Source organism: Pleurodeles waltl, chromosome 1_2 (assembly GCF_031143425.1).
Source record: "Pleurodeles waltl isolate 20211129_DDA chromosome 1_2, aPleWal1.hap1.20221129, whole genome shotgun sequence".
Classification (NCBI taxonomy): domain Eukaryota; kingdom Metazoa; phylum Chordata; class Amphibia; order Caudata; family Salamandridae; genus Pleurodeles; species Pleurodeles waltl.
The window spans coordinates 334,999,078-335,017,421 of NC_090437.1; the positions used below are offsets into that span (position 1 = coordinate 334,999,078).

An 18,344-nucleotide genomic window follows, 5' to 3' on the forward strand; every position below is an offset into this window, starting at 1 on the left:
CAACCTCCCACCCTCCACTGAAGGCTTGCAGCCCACCACCTACCTTCCATTGTTAGATTGTTGCCCCATCCCTTCCTACCCCTCTCTGTTGTAAGCCTGCTCCCCTATCCCCTTCCGCACCCACACTGTTTTGTTTTCAGCTTGCTTTACCTGATTACCATAGTTATCTTGCTGCCCCAGTCCCTCCTACCCAGTCTGTTGTTAATGTTCTTAACTAATCTCACTCACCGGCCGTTGTTCCTGTGCTTCATGGTCTCTCATGTGTTCTCGCTCTCTCCCCCACCCACAGCCTTCTTCACCACCCTCCATGTTGCCTTGTCCCTCAACCAACTACCGGTTTTGGTTTTTTTTATTTAAAAAAAAGCACATTAGCGATTAAAAAAAAAATGATTAGCCATGCTGCATAGCACCTACTCTGCTTTCGAGCATTGCAATAAAATCATTGCAAAGCCAATAGCTCTCATAGGTAAGACCTACTGTCTTTGCCAATGCGTGTTTCCATTTGTTGCATTTGTATACCAATTACACAAAAGATTGGATGAGGAAAAGTATCTGACTGTTAAGTTGAACATAAAAACTTAAATTGGTATTGTGAATTACTTCACTGCTATATAACAGATGTACTTGAATGCTACGGGCCTTATCTTCAGCAGCAATTAGTCATTATTACGTTTAAAGCCTTGGATTACATTCAACGTTAGCCTCAACCTTCATGCAACTAAGGGCCTTTACGTTTGGCAGATGAAATACTCTGACAAAATGTGGAGAATATCCCGTCCGCTTTATTACAAGTGCCAAAAGTTTTAATGCACATGTAATGCAAGGGACAAGATGTCTGCCATATTTGTGATGGAGTACCCATAATGTTCCTATGAGAATTAAACTCTCTCTCATAGACAACCTGCATTGTAGTGTTATAGATATGTATATCTGTAATGTTGGACTAGTAGATACTGTCTAAAAGGACTAGTGGAACACCTACGTACTAAAGAACGTGCATTGTAGAACAGTGTGCATCCGATGACAGCCGGTGTATGGAAATTCTCCACTGCCTCTCTGAAAGTATTCTTTGATGGCTTCTTCCTAGGGAGACAGTGTGATTCTTTGTGCTTATGCTTATCCCTGGGGCATTTTTGGACAGGTTTTGAAGTAGTTAAAAATGTACCTTAATTGGTACACACCTGACTGTAATCATGTTTTATCGCCAACAAAATCCTGTTCGTGTTCCGCTACAATTGCACGCATACGATTTTGTGAGCGCAAGAATTAGGGGGAAGCTTAATTAAAACCATACGCATGAGTCACTTCATTTACCGCTGGAGTTGGAGAAAAGCATACATGAAGATCTCAAGTCAGTTAAGGAATAAGGGAGTGTACCTGATTAGTACTTGGTGTAGCAAAAATAAATACTGGAAAAAAACGAGTAACCTGCAAGATTGCAGAGAGATACTCAGTAGGTTCGAAGACTTCCTAAATGGCTGGAGTGGAATGGAGACCTCTCCATTCTGCTCACTCACATCAGCAGATGATTGTGTTGTCCATGAACACAAGCATTTCTTTATCTTGGAATTTTCAGAGGAAGGGGTGAGAGACACTGGAATAGCTATCAGCTTAGTGAGGGAAGTGATCTGTCTTCCAGAATCAGGAGGGCTTGAAAAGAGCACCTACCCCGTGACTTGCAGGATTCAGAATGTGTTCCTAAAGTAAATTTAGGTAGTGCCGTGTTTTGATCATGATTGACAGATGAATAAAAGAGGATTTTTAATATCTGTGATTGTCGACAGCAACTAGCTATTTGATATCAAGAGTGAGAAGCATCGGACTCCGATAGCACATAAAGACAATATCCTTTCATGGTCATCTTAGAAGCTCATGAGTCCTGACACAAAGGTAATTGCCTGGAGGGACGCAGAAACCCCTCCACCGAAGGAAGGTCAACATTCCAAGGAGAGAGGCAATGCACTGCCCTTTGGCACTACACTTGAAGGCCGCTAAACAGCACACAGTTTATAATGAAACCCTTGATTGAAAAGGGATTTTAGCATGGCCGCCTGCTTAGCCTAGTTTGCACTATAGGAATGAGAGCTGCTGAAAGGGCTGCAATCGTGGTGAGAGTTGTTACACCCTAAATATTCTGCAGTAATGCACACGTTTTACAGTGAGCAGCAACAAGACTTATTACGGTGGTGAAGCTGTGCTTACTGTCAAATGCAAGGTTCATGGCAAAGGACTGCCTCAAGGGTTCATGGTTCATTAATCCCAGCCTAGCAATTATGCTTGAGAAACGGTCAGTTATAAAAAATGCAGAAAACTAGGACACTAGTAAGACAGGTAAGATCTAGCTAGTAACAAATTCAATGGCTTTGCAATACCGATGACAACATCGTTTTTACAGTAATCCTGAGGAGTGAATAAAGTGCGAAGCAATTTTGATGGATACTGGCACCATAATACTGCAAATTTAATTGCACAATAACTGTGTATTAAAAGGCTACTCAGTGCTTAGATGGAGTGTTCTCCCACATAATCTATGTAAAGTTCAAATCAGCCCTACGTCTGGTGCCAATTTTACACTTAGTGGTTGTAATTGCATCTTCAACTAGCAAAACAATGCTGATAGCTTAATATAAGGGCCCGCTATTTATAACAAAAGTATTTCATTGAGGGAGTGACTATTCGCATGTGGCACCAATGTAGAATAGAAATGTGTCAATAATTGCGCTCATTGCTGTGCGGACATCCTGTCAACACGCACTAAGTTTTTTTCCTATAGTTTATGGATAGCACACTAGAGCACCTATCGCACTAATAGACCCAAAACCTGGCATCTTAAAACAGCCAAATAGGCTATTTGTTTTGCATGGCTTTTTGTTAAGTGGGCTCACTTGCTTAGATACAGTTATAGCCTAGTGCAGACTCAGGGCCAGATTTACTAAAAAGTAAACTATATCTACTAAGATGTTGCACTGTTTTCCTTGTGCTGGCACACTTTTGGCTGCTAAGCGCCAACGCACACACCCTTGCGCTATGGAGCAAGGGTGTCATGTTCTGTAAGAGATAGTTTTTGTACTAGAAGGGTCCTCTTCCAGTACAAAAACTATATTTTAACAGTTTTCCTGCTTTGTATGTGTGCTGTTCAATGCAACATGCATGCAAAGTAGGAAAAAAGCAGAGAAATGAAAACATTTTACCCACTAGGAGGTGTGGAATTTTGGTGCAAATCCATGCCTATGATGGTTTGTAGCTAGGAATTTGCATCAAAATCCACGAGTGGTTGTGGAATGCCCATGCACCGCCATGAATATTAGTACTTTTGCAGTCCTCATTGTGGCCATATTGTTCTGACTTTTTTGGTTGGGAACTGTTGAAAAAAAGCGTTGACAAACCCAATAGATCTGGCTTGCATTTTCAGTTATAAGCCACACCTATTGGCTTTGACAAATCTACCAGGCACGCTAGATTTGTAGTGCAGCATCAGCCCATGAGCTATGCACCCCCTGTGTCATTCACAGCATTTTGCTGGCCTAATTACTGGTCCGTGTAAGGGACAAGAGGTAGTTATCTAACCAGCGCATTATACAAAGCATGTTCCCATTGAGTTCAGAAGCGTTTAACATAAGGCTAAAGCGGGTAGCAAATCGGGGAGTTCTACTCTCAGACCAGGAATGGCCACAAGCATCCATGCACAGGAGGACGACCTAAAAAACATTATGCTTAAGACGGTTCATTAGAAATGCTTGATAAGATCTTAACTAACGCAATTTATTTTGCATAAGATGAGAACAAGTAATGTGCCTCCATGTCCTAGATGCAGGAAGGAGACTGCAAGTTTCTGTCACATCTGGAGGGTGTGTAAACAAAAAATTGTGTGACTGAAACGAGGCGGTAAGTCACACTGCTGCATTTTTTGGGTTGGGACTTGCCAGGCACGCCTTGGTTGAGCTTGCTGGGTGGGCATTGCCAAGAAAAAAGAACTGCAGTGCCAGGTAAAGCTTTTGGCATTGTGGCTGGTATTGTCATACTGAAGACCCCCTATCCACAGGGATGATATAACATCTCTTGGTGGTTCGGATTGGCTGAGTGATGGATGAAAATAGTCTAGTGGGAGAGAGATGCATGAAGGAGGGCCAGCATCACGCTAAGGGTGCACTCATGTCACCTTGAACATTTCTCTCTTATGAGTGGTGAAAAACTGAACTACAAGATTTACAAGCACAATAAGTCGGGTGTTAATGAACGGGAAGGGGTGGTGGTGGTGGGTCATAACACGATATGTGATATTACACAGTAGTGGGTCTATGGTTCTCAAAGGTGGCACCAGTGAATGAAAAAAGTCAGGAAGGGAACAGTTGCTTTATTATCTATGGACGCATGTTTAATATTGTCGAAGGAATAGCTGTTTATTACAAAAACCAATAAAGACATTTTACAAACATTATTTCTACTTGGGCAGTCTTATGCATACCTATAGTCACAGCACATTCTAATGCCATAATTCCCCATGGGGAAAAGACTACAAGAGCTCCCTTTTAAGGAAATACCATTCAGGTACCAATGATTTCCTGGTATATTCATTGCACTGTAAGCCTGATTGGCAATATTTTTCATAGCAGAATAATGCTCATGTCAATTATTTCTAGTGACACCTAGCACCTCTTAAGATACACAGGGCCTTATTTATACTTTTTGGTGCAAAACTGCACTAAGGCAGTTTTGCCCCAAAAAGTTTTGCACCGGCTTGCACCATTTTTTAGCACCAGCTGGGCACCATATTTATGGAATGGTGCAAGCCGGTGCAAAGGGTAGGCTAGCTTAAAAAAAAAATTACATTAGGCAGTTTTGAGTCAAAATAAATGATTCTGACCAGATTAGCATCATTTTTTGACGCTAAGGGGCGTATTTATACTCTGTTTGCAATGAATTAGCGTCATTTTTTTTTAACTCTAATTCAGTGCAAAACTAACTCCATATTTATACTTTGGTGCTAGACCCGTCTAGCACCAAATTTATGGAGGTAAAGTCATTTTTTGGAAGTGGAAACCTACCTTGCCTTAATGAGATGCAAGGTAGGCGTTCCCGTGCAAAAAAATGACTCTATGGCCTTAACACCATATTTATACTCCCATGTAAAAATGGTGCAAAGGAGGGAGGAAGGGTCAAAAAATGGGGCAAAGCTTGCTTTGCCCCATTTTTTAAGACCTGGGTCAGGGCAGGTCTTAGGGGACCTGTGGCCCTATTTCCATGGTGGAACACCATGGAATAAGCCCAGAGGTGCCCTCCCTAGGCCCTAGGGGCACCCCCACCCACACTAGAGGGACTGCGAGGATGGGGGACCCCATCCCAGGTAAGTACAGGTAAGTGCATTTTATTTTTGAAAGTGCCATAGGGGGCCCTGAAATGGGCCCCCATATATGGCACCGGGTGCAATGGCCATGCCCAGGGGACCCCTGTCCTCTGTGCTGGCCACTGGGGTGGTGGGCATGACTCCTGCCTTTCCTAAGGCAGGAGTCATGTGGCATGATAGGTTTAGCACCATAAAATGACGCTAATCTGGTTAGAGTCATTTATTTTTACTCTAACCTGCCTAAAGCCATTTTTTGGTGCTAAACCCTCTTCTTCTATACTGCCAGCCCCACCCGACTAAAGTCATTTTTTAAAACTCTAGCCTACCCTTTGCACCGGCTTGCACCATTCCATAAATATGGTGCCCGGCTGGTGCACAGAAATGGTGCAAGCCGGTGCTCAACTTTTTGGTGCAAAACTGAGTTAGTGCAGTTTTGCAGCAAAAAGTATAAATAAGGGCCAATATTTTGTAAGTTTGCGCCACTTTTGTGTCATAAAATGACGTTAATGCAGTGCAAAAAAAGTTTAAATAAGGGCCTTGGTGCTAGATGGGTCTATCACCAAAGTATAAATATGGAGTTAGTTTTGCACCGAATTAGAGTTAAAAAAAATGACACTAATTCGGTGCAAACAGAGTATAAATACGCCGCAGAGTATAAATATGCCCCTAAATATGGTGTTAAGGCCATAGAGTCATTTTTTGCACGGGAACGCCTACCTTGAATCTCATTAAGGCAAAGTAGGACTCCACTTTCAAAAAATGACTTTAACTCCATAAATCTGGTGCTAGAGGGGTCTAGCACCAAAGTATAAATATGGAGTTAGTTTTGCACCGAATTAGAGTAAATAAAAATGACACTAATTTGGTGCAAACAGAGTATAAATATGCCCCACAGTTTTTGCTTTAGTACACTGTGCCGATGGGCACAATGTATGTTTGGAACAAAAATAGTTTCAGACGAGTAATCGTTCTGACGTAAAATAAAACACGCCCCGTGGAGCAGCCAGACTCTGTACTTGACTAGTTTTGAGGAAATACATTTCCGATAGTCTCTTGCGATACATCCGATTCAATTGATTCTAGGGTTCTTTGGACCAGAAGCCAAATATGCTTTCAAAATGCACCATGTGGCTCATTTATACCAGGAAATCTTAGGCGAGAACAAAACAATGCACAACCATTACTGACAACTGCCTAAGAGGATAGATTTTAAACCTAGTATGCAGGGTAACGTCCCTGTACACTGTATACTGAGCAACGTGAATGAACAGAATGTGAGTTGTGCCATTTAATACTATTTTGTAGTGCAAAATGCATTCTCGGGTTCGATTGTGTCTAAAAATGTACATGGGGACGCATTTTGCACTAATAAATAGCAGTGGTGGCCCGTCCTTTAGGGCAAAGGGGCCACGCCCCCCCCCCACCTTTTACCCCTCATGAAAAGTGTCTGTCGGGCTAAACAAAGGTCAGCCTGACAGACACTCTCCATGTTTAGCTCAGGCAGCCAGGAGCAGACATGCGTGATTTGCGCACTCTCCTGACTGCCTGAGCTGAACTTTCCTGGGCTGAGGAGGTCACAGCTCCTATGGGCATGACCTCGTCGGCTCAGCAAAGGTGCCTCGAGGCCCTCCCCTGGGTGACGAGGAAAGTGTCACCAATTGAAACTCTCCCTGGGCCCTTCAGGTTTAAACCCTGAAGTGCCCAGGGCGAGTGTCAATCAGTGACACTTCGTCACAGAGTGGGGTGGGGTCAGCAGTCTCACTGACCCCATCCCACTCTGTGACGTGGCTGGGACTGCTGCTTTCCCTCATTGTCTGACCTAAGGTCGAGGCCGAAGGTAAGTATGTGTGTGTGTGTGATGTTTTAAATTGAATGTTTGGTGCTTGCGTGCATGTTTGAGTGTTATGAATGTTGTTAATGGATGTGTATGCGTGCGTGTGTGTCTGAAAGAATGAGTGTGTGCGATCTTTTAAAATGAATGTTTGGTGCGTGTGTGCATGTTTGAATGGTATGAGTGTTGTTAATGGATGTGCGTGCGTGTCTGTGTGTGAAAGAATGAGTGTGTGTGTGTGTATAACCCGCCCGCCCCCCTCCCTCCTAAAGCTGCCGTCCGCCACTGATAAATAGCCTCAACTGCTGTGTTTGTAGTTCACATAATTTCATGGAATTTCCCAAAATGTCATTTACTTACGCAAAAGGAACTTAAGCACATTTTTCACACCCCTAATTTTTGCATATTTTCAAAGTTCCCTTGACATTTCATCCATATTACTTATGTTTTAACCAACCTATCCACTCTCGTTTAACGCTGCTTTTCTTATGTGTCATGTGCAAGTCATCCAAAAATGGAGTTGATCACAGAGCAGAGACTGAAATGCGTAGAAGGCTGCACAGCTTTAGAAAAACTACACCGCGTTTACACTCTAAATAAATGTGAGACAATGGAAATTCGATAGCCAAAACGTGTTCTTTCCCTCTCCTGTGTAAACTGCATTACATCTTTAGCAACGTGCTACTATAATCCGATTGAAACATTCCTTTTGCAACTACACAACACGCTGCAAACACATATGCACCCTTGAAGTCCGTCTATCTCGCATGCCGACAGTGAAGCAAAAGAATCCCTTGTGGAAGCAAGAAGGATTTTGAAAAATTATTTTAACAATTGTTTAAGCGGCCTTCAGCAGTATTTTCTAAGGAATAAAGCTTCCCAACTGCAGTGTCACGTTTCCCTCCACAGGCTTGAGATCTGTTACACCTACACCCAGCCACACCTTCACAGCCAGTGGCTGTGATCAGATGGTCATTATTAATGAAGCAGTTTATATTAGTGGCCCGTAGGAGGACCTTTCCTGGCTACCTGTGTAGGCCCGGCTCATACTACATTGAAGCACATCATGTTGAGGTGTGCAGAGGTTCATCTATAAAAGTGTATTTTATGAGAGTCAGAAGGTGGTTACTCACCATACACAGTGTAAATAGGGAAAGTTGAAAGAAGACCAGATTTCACAAAATGCTTGATCGCTGATCCAGCAGAGCAGAGCTAGAGTCCACCAAAATCCCGCAAGTAGGCCTAGCTTGTACACGCGGATGTTTTCGCACCTGAAACATTACAACAGTATTAGGAATATTCAATTTCTAATGACTGTAGCAGAATTATCAACATCCAGTTACATGTCATTCTGGAACATTAACAAAATACAAAATAAATCCAAAGTGGTGCTCTGTTATTTCTGTGGAAAATGGAATCTCGAGTTTGTCTTGACATGGCAAAATCTTGCAGGATTCAGGTTTGCAGAGATGGATGTTGTGGTCAAGCAGTTCCTGGAGAGCCACACATAGAGCTAAGTGTCACCGGCCTAAACGTGGTACCCCTTCAAGTGAAGCTCTCAGCACGCACTCCGCATGCAACCCTAGAAGCTAAACATCAAGTGGTTTTCGATGTCCGGTTTTTAGGCAGCAGTCGAGCCACGCGATAGGTTAGATCAGGTATCCTCGCCTACAGGCGAGGAAAGGGGATCTTCTAGCCCAGGGTGTTAAATGAAGAAAGGGATTGTGTGTGAACATCAGAGCAGAGACCTTGTGTTAATGCCTCACAGAAGGTTGTCTGCGACAGCTACAATGGTTGTGTTAATTCTGCCTGGCATCTGTAAATGGCAAGGTGCATTTTGGGAAGTTTACGTTTTTACTTGCATCCTCTGGTGGTTTGTAAATCATGTACAAGTATTTCACTTTTTTGGAATCCGCTGGGTAGCATAGGTCACCTCTTGCCACCCCTGTCGCCAGTTTCAGGTGCTTTGCTCTTAGGATGTCACTTGTTTTTGCCTTCCAAATAAGCACCCTGTTCCAATTTATATATGAACTCCACTCCTCTGCTGGGCTCTCTGCCACTTTGGTGTGCTTAATGCCTCCCTCTGCTGCGCTCCCAGCCACACCAACCACCTGTGCTGTGCTCGCCGTCCCATGTACATTTTGCCCCCGCTCTCTGTCATCTGCTGTGTGCTCACCCGCCACCCACCACCCCCGTCTACGGTGCTAGCTGCCATCCTACAGTCTTCCCTCATCCATGAGCTATGTCCCATGTCGGATGTGCTGTGCCATCAACTGCCATGCTCTTTATCCCCATCTAACATGCTGTCCCTGCCCACATGCCAAGCCATGCTCCCTCCGGGACCCATTCTGTCCTCTGTCATAAAGATCGACCTCTCTTAGCCCAGCTCCAGCCTGGGCTCTCTTGGGCACTCTTTCCATGCTGAGAGCATCATCCATTCACTCCACCTCACTTTCCTGTCCCTACTGATGTGAACCTGACCGCCCCTAGGCCTAAGTTTAGGAGAGACTGTTGAGGAATGTCAAAGCTCTTTTATCATTAAACTCTTGAAAGTCTCCCCTCCTGCAAATCAAACAGTCTCACTGGACAATTTTCCCCCTCACGGATGAAGAGTAAAAGCAGTAAGCAGGCTCTCTCACTGCCAAGAAAACAGGGGCACTATGTCCTTAAACGCAAGGCGCCATTCAACCCTGCCCCAGTTTCATCATGTAGACACACTGACAGCAAGAACCGAACACTTACACTGAAAGACACAAATCCAAGTGTCTCACAGACTGCTGTGGGCGCAAGAGCATCCTGGACCATCAACAGCGCCCCCCAGATGAGAGGCAGCACTGATATGGAATTTTACCCCTACTAACGCTTTTCACTTTTCATCCAAAAATACAGTAACACAAGGAGGCCCATGGCACCGAGTCAATCTCAAACAGTCCCATTTAATATAAGAACCTGGAAAAGGCATTGGATATAAAGTACAAAAGAAAAGGATGTCACATCTTCATGTACAGCAGTTCACCGCTATCAGTACCATTACCGCAATGGCAACTATTACTACCACTAGTACATTTACTGGTATTACGAATAGTGCTATTCAGTGCCATTCAAACAGTACTACCATATTACTGAAACAACCTCTGCCATTAAAATGAGACCTACTACTGTAATACAACTATAAATATTACCACCTCTATTGCAGTCCCTACTCCTACTTTCACTACCACTGAACCTGCTACTAGGACTACTACCTTTGTCATTCTAAACACTGCTGCAACTACAACTGGTGTCACCACTATTTAGTACCATTCCCACAACAAGAACTTCAACTGCTACCTGCAGTGCTAAAGCTTTAATACTATTGCTAAATTTATTAAACTAGTGCTACATCAAGTGATGCAACTACTGTTACTGCAGATACTACTACTTGTGCAACTGGTACTGGATCCACCACTGCATTCAGCACTACTATTAGTACTACTACCGATAAAGCAACAACAATCTTTCCATACTGAGGCAAACCTGGTTGCCCCATGGTACTTTATATTGTCCTTTTTGGGGTCTATGGAAAAGTAACTGAGTAAATAACTTTATGTATAGGTTATTCTAAGAAAGGGGGTCGATGTAATGTCAGTCTCACAGTTTATACTAAATGGCTGAGGGCCAAAATAAATTTTATAACATTATTTTATATTTGTCAATATTTTAAATAACTGCATTTAACATTATTTTCTACCAATTTTATTTTAAGTCCCTACCTTCATTATTTTCAATGGGAGGGTGTTGCAGTACCAGCAGTTGACGATGTGTAGTGCAGGAGTTACTACACAATTGTAAATTACTACAAAAGTTTGAGTTGCAACAAAAATGCAGTTTGTGAACACCAAAAAGTTGTTAACTTACACAAAAGGGTACACATGCTCAAAAGTGTAAGTTACCTTTGTGAATCAGGCTCAATGAATATAAGTACATCATATTTGCCAGTCACTCTGAAAACCTTAGTGGAAGCTGATATTCTGTTAGTCAATGATTTGAGCAAGGCATACACCTATCGTATGGGCAAGTCATAAATCGTGTAAATGGAAGAGTCGCAGGAACAAACCAAAAAACATATATCATTTAGCAACCAAGAGCACACATGACATGGGTTTAATCCATCATTCTTTCGCCCACCATGCCACCCCAGTTCGGGCCCAGCCATATGCAAATCAGCCTTGACCCTGTTCCCCATGGGAACAAGCCACCCCAAACTAACAGGCCTGGTCCTCCCTGGATCAGAAACAAGCATCCTGGGGCTAATAAGTGGCCTGGTAAGATAGATCGGAAGTCCACCACTCTGGAGTTAACAGTACTGCAAATATCATTATCCCAAGGGGTGCTAAATTACCAGAGATGCCAAATAAAATAGAGATACTATGAAAATCAGTCTGATTTGACCTGTTACTCCCCATTCTCCCCACAGGTTCTGTTTAAGATTTTGTCTGTTTCAGAGGCACAAGTCCGTAAAGGAATATTTGCTGGTCTGCAGTCCCAGCTAACAGCCCCAATGGACAGTCTGAGAATCTGATAATGGATGCTTCAGAGATTTTATACCCGATTTGGAAAGCAATGCTGTTCTAAATGTGGTAGGCTCCCTAAAAAGCTTAATTACAATGCAACCCGGCGGGAAGTTCACTTATCAAATTAACCCTGCCTTGCCAACAGGCTGAACAGCTAACAATGTGAACCAGAACAGAATGCCCTGGGTCAATCAATGCACATTATTTCTCCAGCAGGGCAATGAAATTCAAAGAACAGTTTGGCATGTCAGGCATGACGCATGCAGAGTCCGACACAGACTGTTCCATTCCGGCCAAGTCAAAGCACAGGATCTGTACACCAGTGTTTGGCTTCAAATACAACTTTACTTATTGTAAAAAACTCACACAATAACTTGAAGAAAAGACAAATGCTGGCAGTGGTGAAGTCATGCATGCAATTAGGTTCAAAACCCCTTTAACAAAAGAATTAGAAGATGGGACATTTGCGTTTTTAAAGCAAATCTGCATTCAGGCATGCCTCCAATCCATTTAGATTGTAAAATATTTAAAAGGGAGTACAGAAAACTAACAAATTACATTTGTGAGTCTTGGAAAGTTGTGTGTTAATTGGGAACAGCCTCAAATCTCAAGATAATCAACTTTACCGCTATGTCTGTCCCATAACCAATACTTTGTCGAATTGATATCTTTTTCTGGAAACTTGTGTGAGAAATAGAGAATTGAAATATTATGTGTGTGGCCATAATAAGCCAGAGGAGTTTGTGAGGGCTGATTTCCCTATTCCCAAGCATTATCCGCCATTCGCACGTGCCACACATACAGAACTGTGGGCTCTACTGCACAAAATGGAGTATTCGTCAGTGACCAGAAGCCAATTTAAATATGGAAAGAAAAGAGATACTTATTTGACACTTTCATACATCCAATGTTTGAATCACGATTTGAGACTGTCCGAGCCAAAAAGCGAGAGGTATATAGAGAGGAAGAATGTGTGCACAAGAGAGAATCTAGACCTAAAGTCTTGAAATGTGGCACAGTCCTTCTCCTCTTATTGCCTGCAGGGTCCGTGCTGCTTTGAGGGACACGGTAATTTGGTTAGGGTGCACAGTAATCTTGAAATATGAAGGGCATCATTAGACTAAAAATAAAGACCAGTCCCCCTGGAGCACTTCACATATTATCGGATTCAAAGTAGATGTAGGCTTGGTTGTCCCAGGATTCCCTGAGGAGCCTTCGCCACTCTTGATAAGCTGTTGGATGCTAAAGCCACCAATCATTTGGTTTCCACATGTTAGCATTCTGCCCATGGGGAAGCTCCCATGGTGTCACAGAGGGCAAAATTGGGGTGTGAGACGGAGTTAGGACAGAGGATTGCAGATGAGGAGTGGAATTTCTGTTGTTCTAAAATGGAATGATCTCCTCTAAGTAAGTCGGTTCTGGGTTATTCACTATAAGTTCCTGCAGTGTACATACCATTCTCCAATGAGTCTATGTCAGTGTGGGCTGAGGGAGGAGTTTAATTGCACTAGATGTGCCTGGGGCCTTCTTCATCAAGTTTGGTCCTGTTATAAAGTGCAGCTATACTTGAAGGTCGTCATGGCTGCACTCTCAATTATAGTGAAGGGTAAAGGACCACCAGACCCCAAGGTTGCCCTTGTAGGCCATGTAAAGGACATTGTAGAAACATACATAACGTTTACAATACTAGCTTTGCTAATGGCTAAGAGATTGGTGGCCTGTAGCTGGGGCAGCGGGAGGGCCCCCAAATTTAGGAAGTGGCTTAAGGACTTGGTCAATTGCGATAGAATTATAGGTTGAATTACTGTCTCATTTCATCAGAACTATAGACATTTGGCAACCTTCGAGGATGTATTTGCTGGGCAAATCGGTTGATGCCAGGACCACCAATCCAGATGGAGTGGGGTCAGGGAGCCCTAATGAATGATGTGTATGCTCCTTTTGTGACCTGATTCTGGTATAACTCCACATGTCTGACACATCCCTGGGGTAACATGACGAACCACAGAAGATATATGGATGCTTATTGTATGCTTGTTTGACATGCTACTGTGTACTCCAGGCCCGAGGTATGCATAACTCTCCATAGACTGCTAGAACTAAGGAGTCCTTCCCCATTCTGTTGATGGATTCCCTGAACATTAAGTGCTGCTATCTAATAATAGTGTAATTTACGTACTGCAACGCTAGCTGAGTTATTGTTGTACTGTATTGCTGAACGAAAGAACTGGAAAAGCTACTAGGTCTTTCTGGTTTTGGTCTGTCCTCATTAAAACATTTAAAAAAACAGCTGCAGTGACAAAAAAAAACAAAAAATGTGATTGCTTTCTCCGTATAATGCTTCTACGAAATAAATAATTGAATGCATGATGACGTGGTGAGCTTTTAAGGTGTAAAATGACCCCTTCTGCATTCCAGTGCAAGCTTTTCGTACCGGGCGGAAGGTATAAAAAAAAAGCAGCCAATAGCATGAGGTGAGAGAAAACAGCGCTCTGGGCAAAGACAAAACCTACTCCTTGTAGGTTTCAAAGAACTGGTAACTACAGCTACGCTGTCAAACCACCCAAAAAAGGCTCTTCTATGTCATGCCTAAGCATGTAAAGTTTCTGCAGCCTCATTCAGGAGAAAAGAGAGGGCCTTCTATTCAAGGATACGCTGCTGAAGTGCCAACAACAGGCCTTGAAAACAGAGGATGGAAGATACAACTAAAACAGAGTGCACCACTGTGGTTTCAGCTAAATGAAGAATATTTAAAAACATTTTTAAAAACGTTGCACAATGTTTTAATTGGCACAGGCAGTATGGCACAGGCAGTATGAAAAGTAGCAGATTTGGGCCTGTGTTTTAATACTGCCAATACTTGTTCAACACCTTCGTAAAGGAAAGGAGAAGAGCAAACTCGTTATCGTTAAATTTAATAACTTAGGGTATGCTTGCACAAATAATGGACTAGTAATACAAGGCAGAGGGTGTTTTCAGCTATCGGGTTCCAAAACTCGGGGTTCTTTTTGGTTGTAGGTGACCCCGAAAAACGGGATTAAATCAATTGTTATTCTTAGATTAAACAAATTGTAAAATAGTATTGTAGATTCTTCATCAGGGTACCCTGCCATCTTCTGTATAAAATTTGTATGGGATGATGCTTTGGTATAATGTCAATTGAATTACGTTATTGAAACCAAGTGAATGGAAAATATTATGGCTGACCTTGTTACGCAAAAACATTTATATTAGGAGATTAGATTAAATTGATAATAATAATACCTTCAGGATATCTTGTAGCACGTGTGTAACAAGGGTGAAGGCACAAGCCATTGTCTCCAGGACCCCGGAGCAGAAGCTCGTGCCATTTATACCGCTCTGTCCCACCAAATGGTGTTTAAATCTTGGGACCCTGCCGAGTGCCACTCCCCATCAGAATGACTGTTCAAATTCCGAAATTTAAGATCTCAAAGAGGCAAATCTCACTTTTTTTTTTTCAAACAGCCAAAATATCTCGATCTTGAAATGTAACAAAATATGAGACATATAGCTCAACTACAGAGGTGATACCATTTGAAACAAGAATGGGGGGTGGGCCGTGGGGCAGTTACAGGGCCTGGATAGGTCTGGACTGGCAACGAGAAACGATAGCATGGTACCAAGTAGTTGGACGAGGAGGTGACCGGTGTCAAGTTGTATTAATTGTATTATTCTCCTTCTAAAGGCCAGTTAAAAGAAAATATTAAAAATAATATGTAAAAAAAAAGAAATACAAATAAAAAGCCCGATCTGGAGAGACACTTTTGACTCGAGGCACTCTATTCTGCATTTCGTTCTTGAATACTCAAAGGCAATAACACAATAACCAGTAGGCAATACCAGAAACGCTTCCGTTGCCATGAATGAAAGTGAGATCAGTGAATCATTCTAAAGTCTAAGGGACAGATGTAGCAAAGGGTTTTACCCATTCTGTGTCTATGGGAAAATTCATTGGTACATATGGCCCTAAGTGTGAGCCATCAAAACAACAGCACCATTAACAAAACACACTAACAGCAGCACGGTCCCAAGGCAGCATAAACCAAACTCTTGCAAATAACAATGGGCAACAAATCAAAATTATATCACAAATTCACCCGGAATTCCTATTGCTAAACACATTTTTATAACATAAGCCTGAAACTTACCTTTTCAACTCTGTGATGAGTAAAACTGTGCAGGGCACCCCCAGAGTCATGAGGGTTATATGGTTTAATGCTGGTTTAATGAAGGCAAGAACGGTTGCGATTCCAGACAGAACGGCCACAGCAACCTTAAACCGAGACCTGAAAGCATCATAAAAAAATAATAATGAAAACAATGAAAAGTAGAGTTGTGTTACAGAGAATGAACCGACACATCAAAATCAATTCACATGTTATACATAAGATGTTGTTATATATCTATAAAAGCCCTCTACAGTGTGGGGGCTATCTGCTTACAAGAGGGTGCATTGGTCCCCAGCACGCTAATATATCAATGGTCTACCAAGATCCCTCCTCCAGCTCAGACCCAGGCAGCACACATTTGGTTGCACACTTAAAGCTTTCACCACTGTGTTGATGGAGCAGGAAGACGTGCCCATGCCTAAGGCTGTATGTCACAATATTGACGTCAAGAAAATGTACACCCACACATTTCAACTGCCTATTTTTCCTTGAAAAAATAAAATACTTAAATCTGCAAATTGGCATTTATGGTGCATCTGTGCTTGCAGAATTGTACAACTGGGTATAATTCAGCAGGGTAGAAATATTACAGAAATTATTATTCCGAATAATGTAAGACTTGCATACAGTTCCAGAAATACTCTTGGGCCCTTATTACACAAAGGGCGCACTTTTCTTGTTTATGCCACAGCAAACCTTTAAGTAGGTGCATCATGTGAAAACAGGGAAAGTGGGCTCTATTGCAGAGAATGCACTGCCCTCAGGGCAGTCGCTACCTTGTGCTGCCCTAGGGACAGCACATTCAAGTGAAATAGGGAGCATCTGCTTCATAGTCACTCGGAAACCCGCCTGCACTTTGAGGACGGATTAGCGATCTCTTTGCAGGCTGGTGCAGTGAGTGACTGCCTTCTCCTGACCGGGAAAGCACTACGGATTGAGATGAGGCCCCATGCGACTGCCAGTGGCTGAGCTTAATTTGAGTGTTCCATCCACCACCTTGTTGTATTTGCATTTGGCACCATGTGACTGCCAGTGGCTGAACATAATTTGAGTGTTCCATCCACCACCTGGTTGTATTTGCACTTGATGCCTTGAGTGCTCCGGGTATGCCCAGATGTAGGTCCGGGAATAAATGTGCCACTGGAACCAAGCTAAACCTAGCTGAAGAGCCCTAACTAGGGCCAAATCTGTCCTAAGGTGCTTGTCTTATGGTACAGGGAGGACCTGGCCTGGCAGTTTGGACTGGACTGTTCCCATGAGGAGCAGGGTCAAGGCTGATTTGCATATGGCTGGGTCCTAACTCAGGTGGCATGGTGGGCGAAAAATGATGGATTAGGATGTAGCCCCAAGCTACTGCCAGTGGCTGTGAGTAATTCAAGCATTCCATCCATCACCCACTTGCAAAATCAAAGACAAAATTAACTGGGGCAATTTACTGAAGTTTCTCTATCCAGCAAATATTCTTTAATTCATAATTATTATGGGTTAAAGAGTACGGCCTCTAGAACAACCAGACCTTTATCCAACAACCTGGCTCTTCTCTAAGCCAAGGCAATCTCATTGAACATCCATTTAATCGGCATACTGTCACATAGGTCAACGGTTTGAGACGTTAGTAATAGAAAAATGTACAAAACCCAAAATAATAAAAAAGTGGAACATCCTGCTTCATAAAAAACAGTGATATAGCTTGAAAATGATCACTACCAACTACCCCTTTCATGCAGAATTGCGCAATACATGTCTGACATCTCCCTACATATTTGTACACAATGACTTTTGCCCATTTCCTCTTCCAAAAAATCCCAAAGGGGGTGGTGTGGAGACTAAGCAGCTACAACCAGAATTTTTGTTCATTGAAGCCACTCAAGTCACCATTCCTAACATATTTCATATGTGGCCTACTTCTGCAGTTCCAAGAAATTGTTCCAAGGTTGTGCATTATGTGAGTCTAGTCACTCATTCACCACAGTAGTTATTCAGCCAGTCACAATTATTGGATGTCTTGTCAATAATATTTCTGGTATGAGCAACAGTTCACATCTGTAAACAAGGTCTGTACAGAAGCAGATTAATGGGCAGGAGTTATCAGATGTATGGCACACACCACTTGCCCATTCCTTACAACCGTGACACCTGTAGTACGTTCTTCATGTTATATTACATAAAACCAAGACTAGGGATCACACTGATTGTCATTTGCCCTTTAGAACTCAGTAAGAAATTAAGTTTGTCCACAAAGGGCAGAACTGGGCACATTTCACCTTCATTTGGCAACCAATAATTAAAGAGCCCAGCTGAGTAGTGAACAAGCAAAGAAACCAGCAGGTCTGACCTGCATTTGAGTCCTGACTAAAACGCCAAGTACAGCCTACTGCAGTGAAACAAACAAAACAAAAATGTATTGCTTTCTCTGCACAATGCAT

The 18,344-nt window shown here is 42.7% G+C and overlaps 1 protein-coding gene across 1 annotated transcript in view; it reads right to left on the reverse strand.

Moving 5' to 3' along the window:
- The window catches only part of ACER2 (alkaline ceramidase 2), a 105,605-nt gene that overhangs the window by 13,950 nt on the left and 73,311 nt on the right, over nt 1-18,344 (reverse strand). Inside the window, exons 4-5 of the mRNA XM_069239259.1 lie at nt 15,898-16,035; nt 8,309-8,446 (exon numbers count right to left, since the gene is read on the reverse strand). Coding sequence (XP_069095360.1) covers nt 8,309-8,446; nt 15,898-16,035 — 276 coding nt within the window. The remainder of the gene's footprint in view (nt 1-8,308; nt 8,447-15,897; nt 16,036-18,344) is intronic.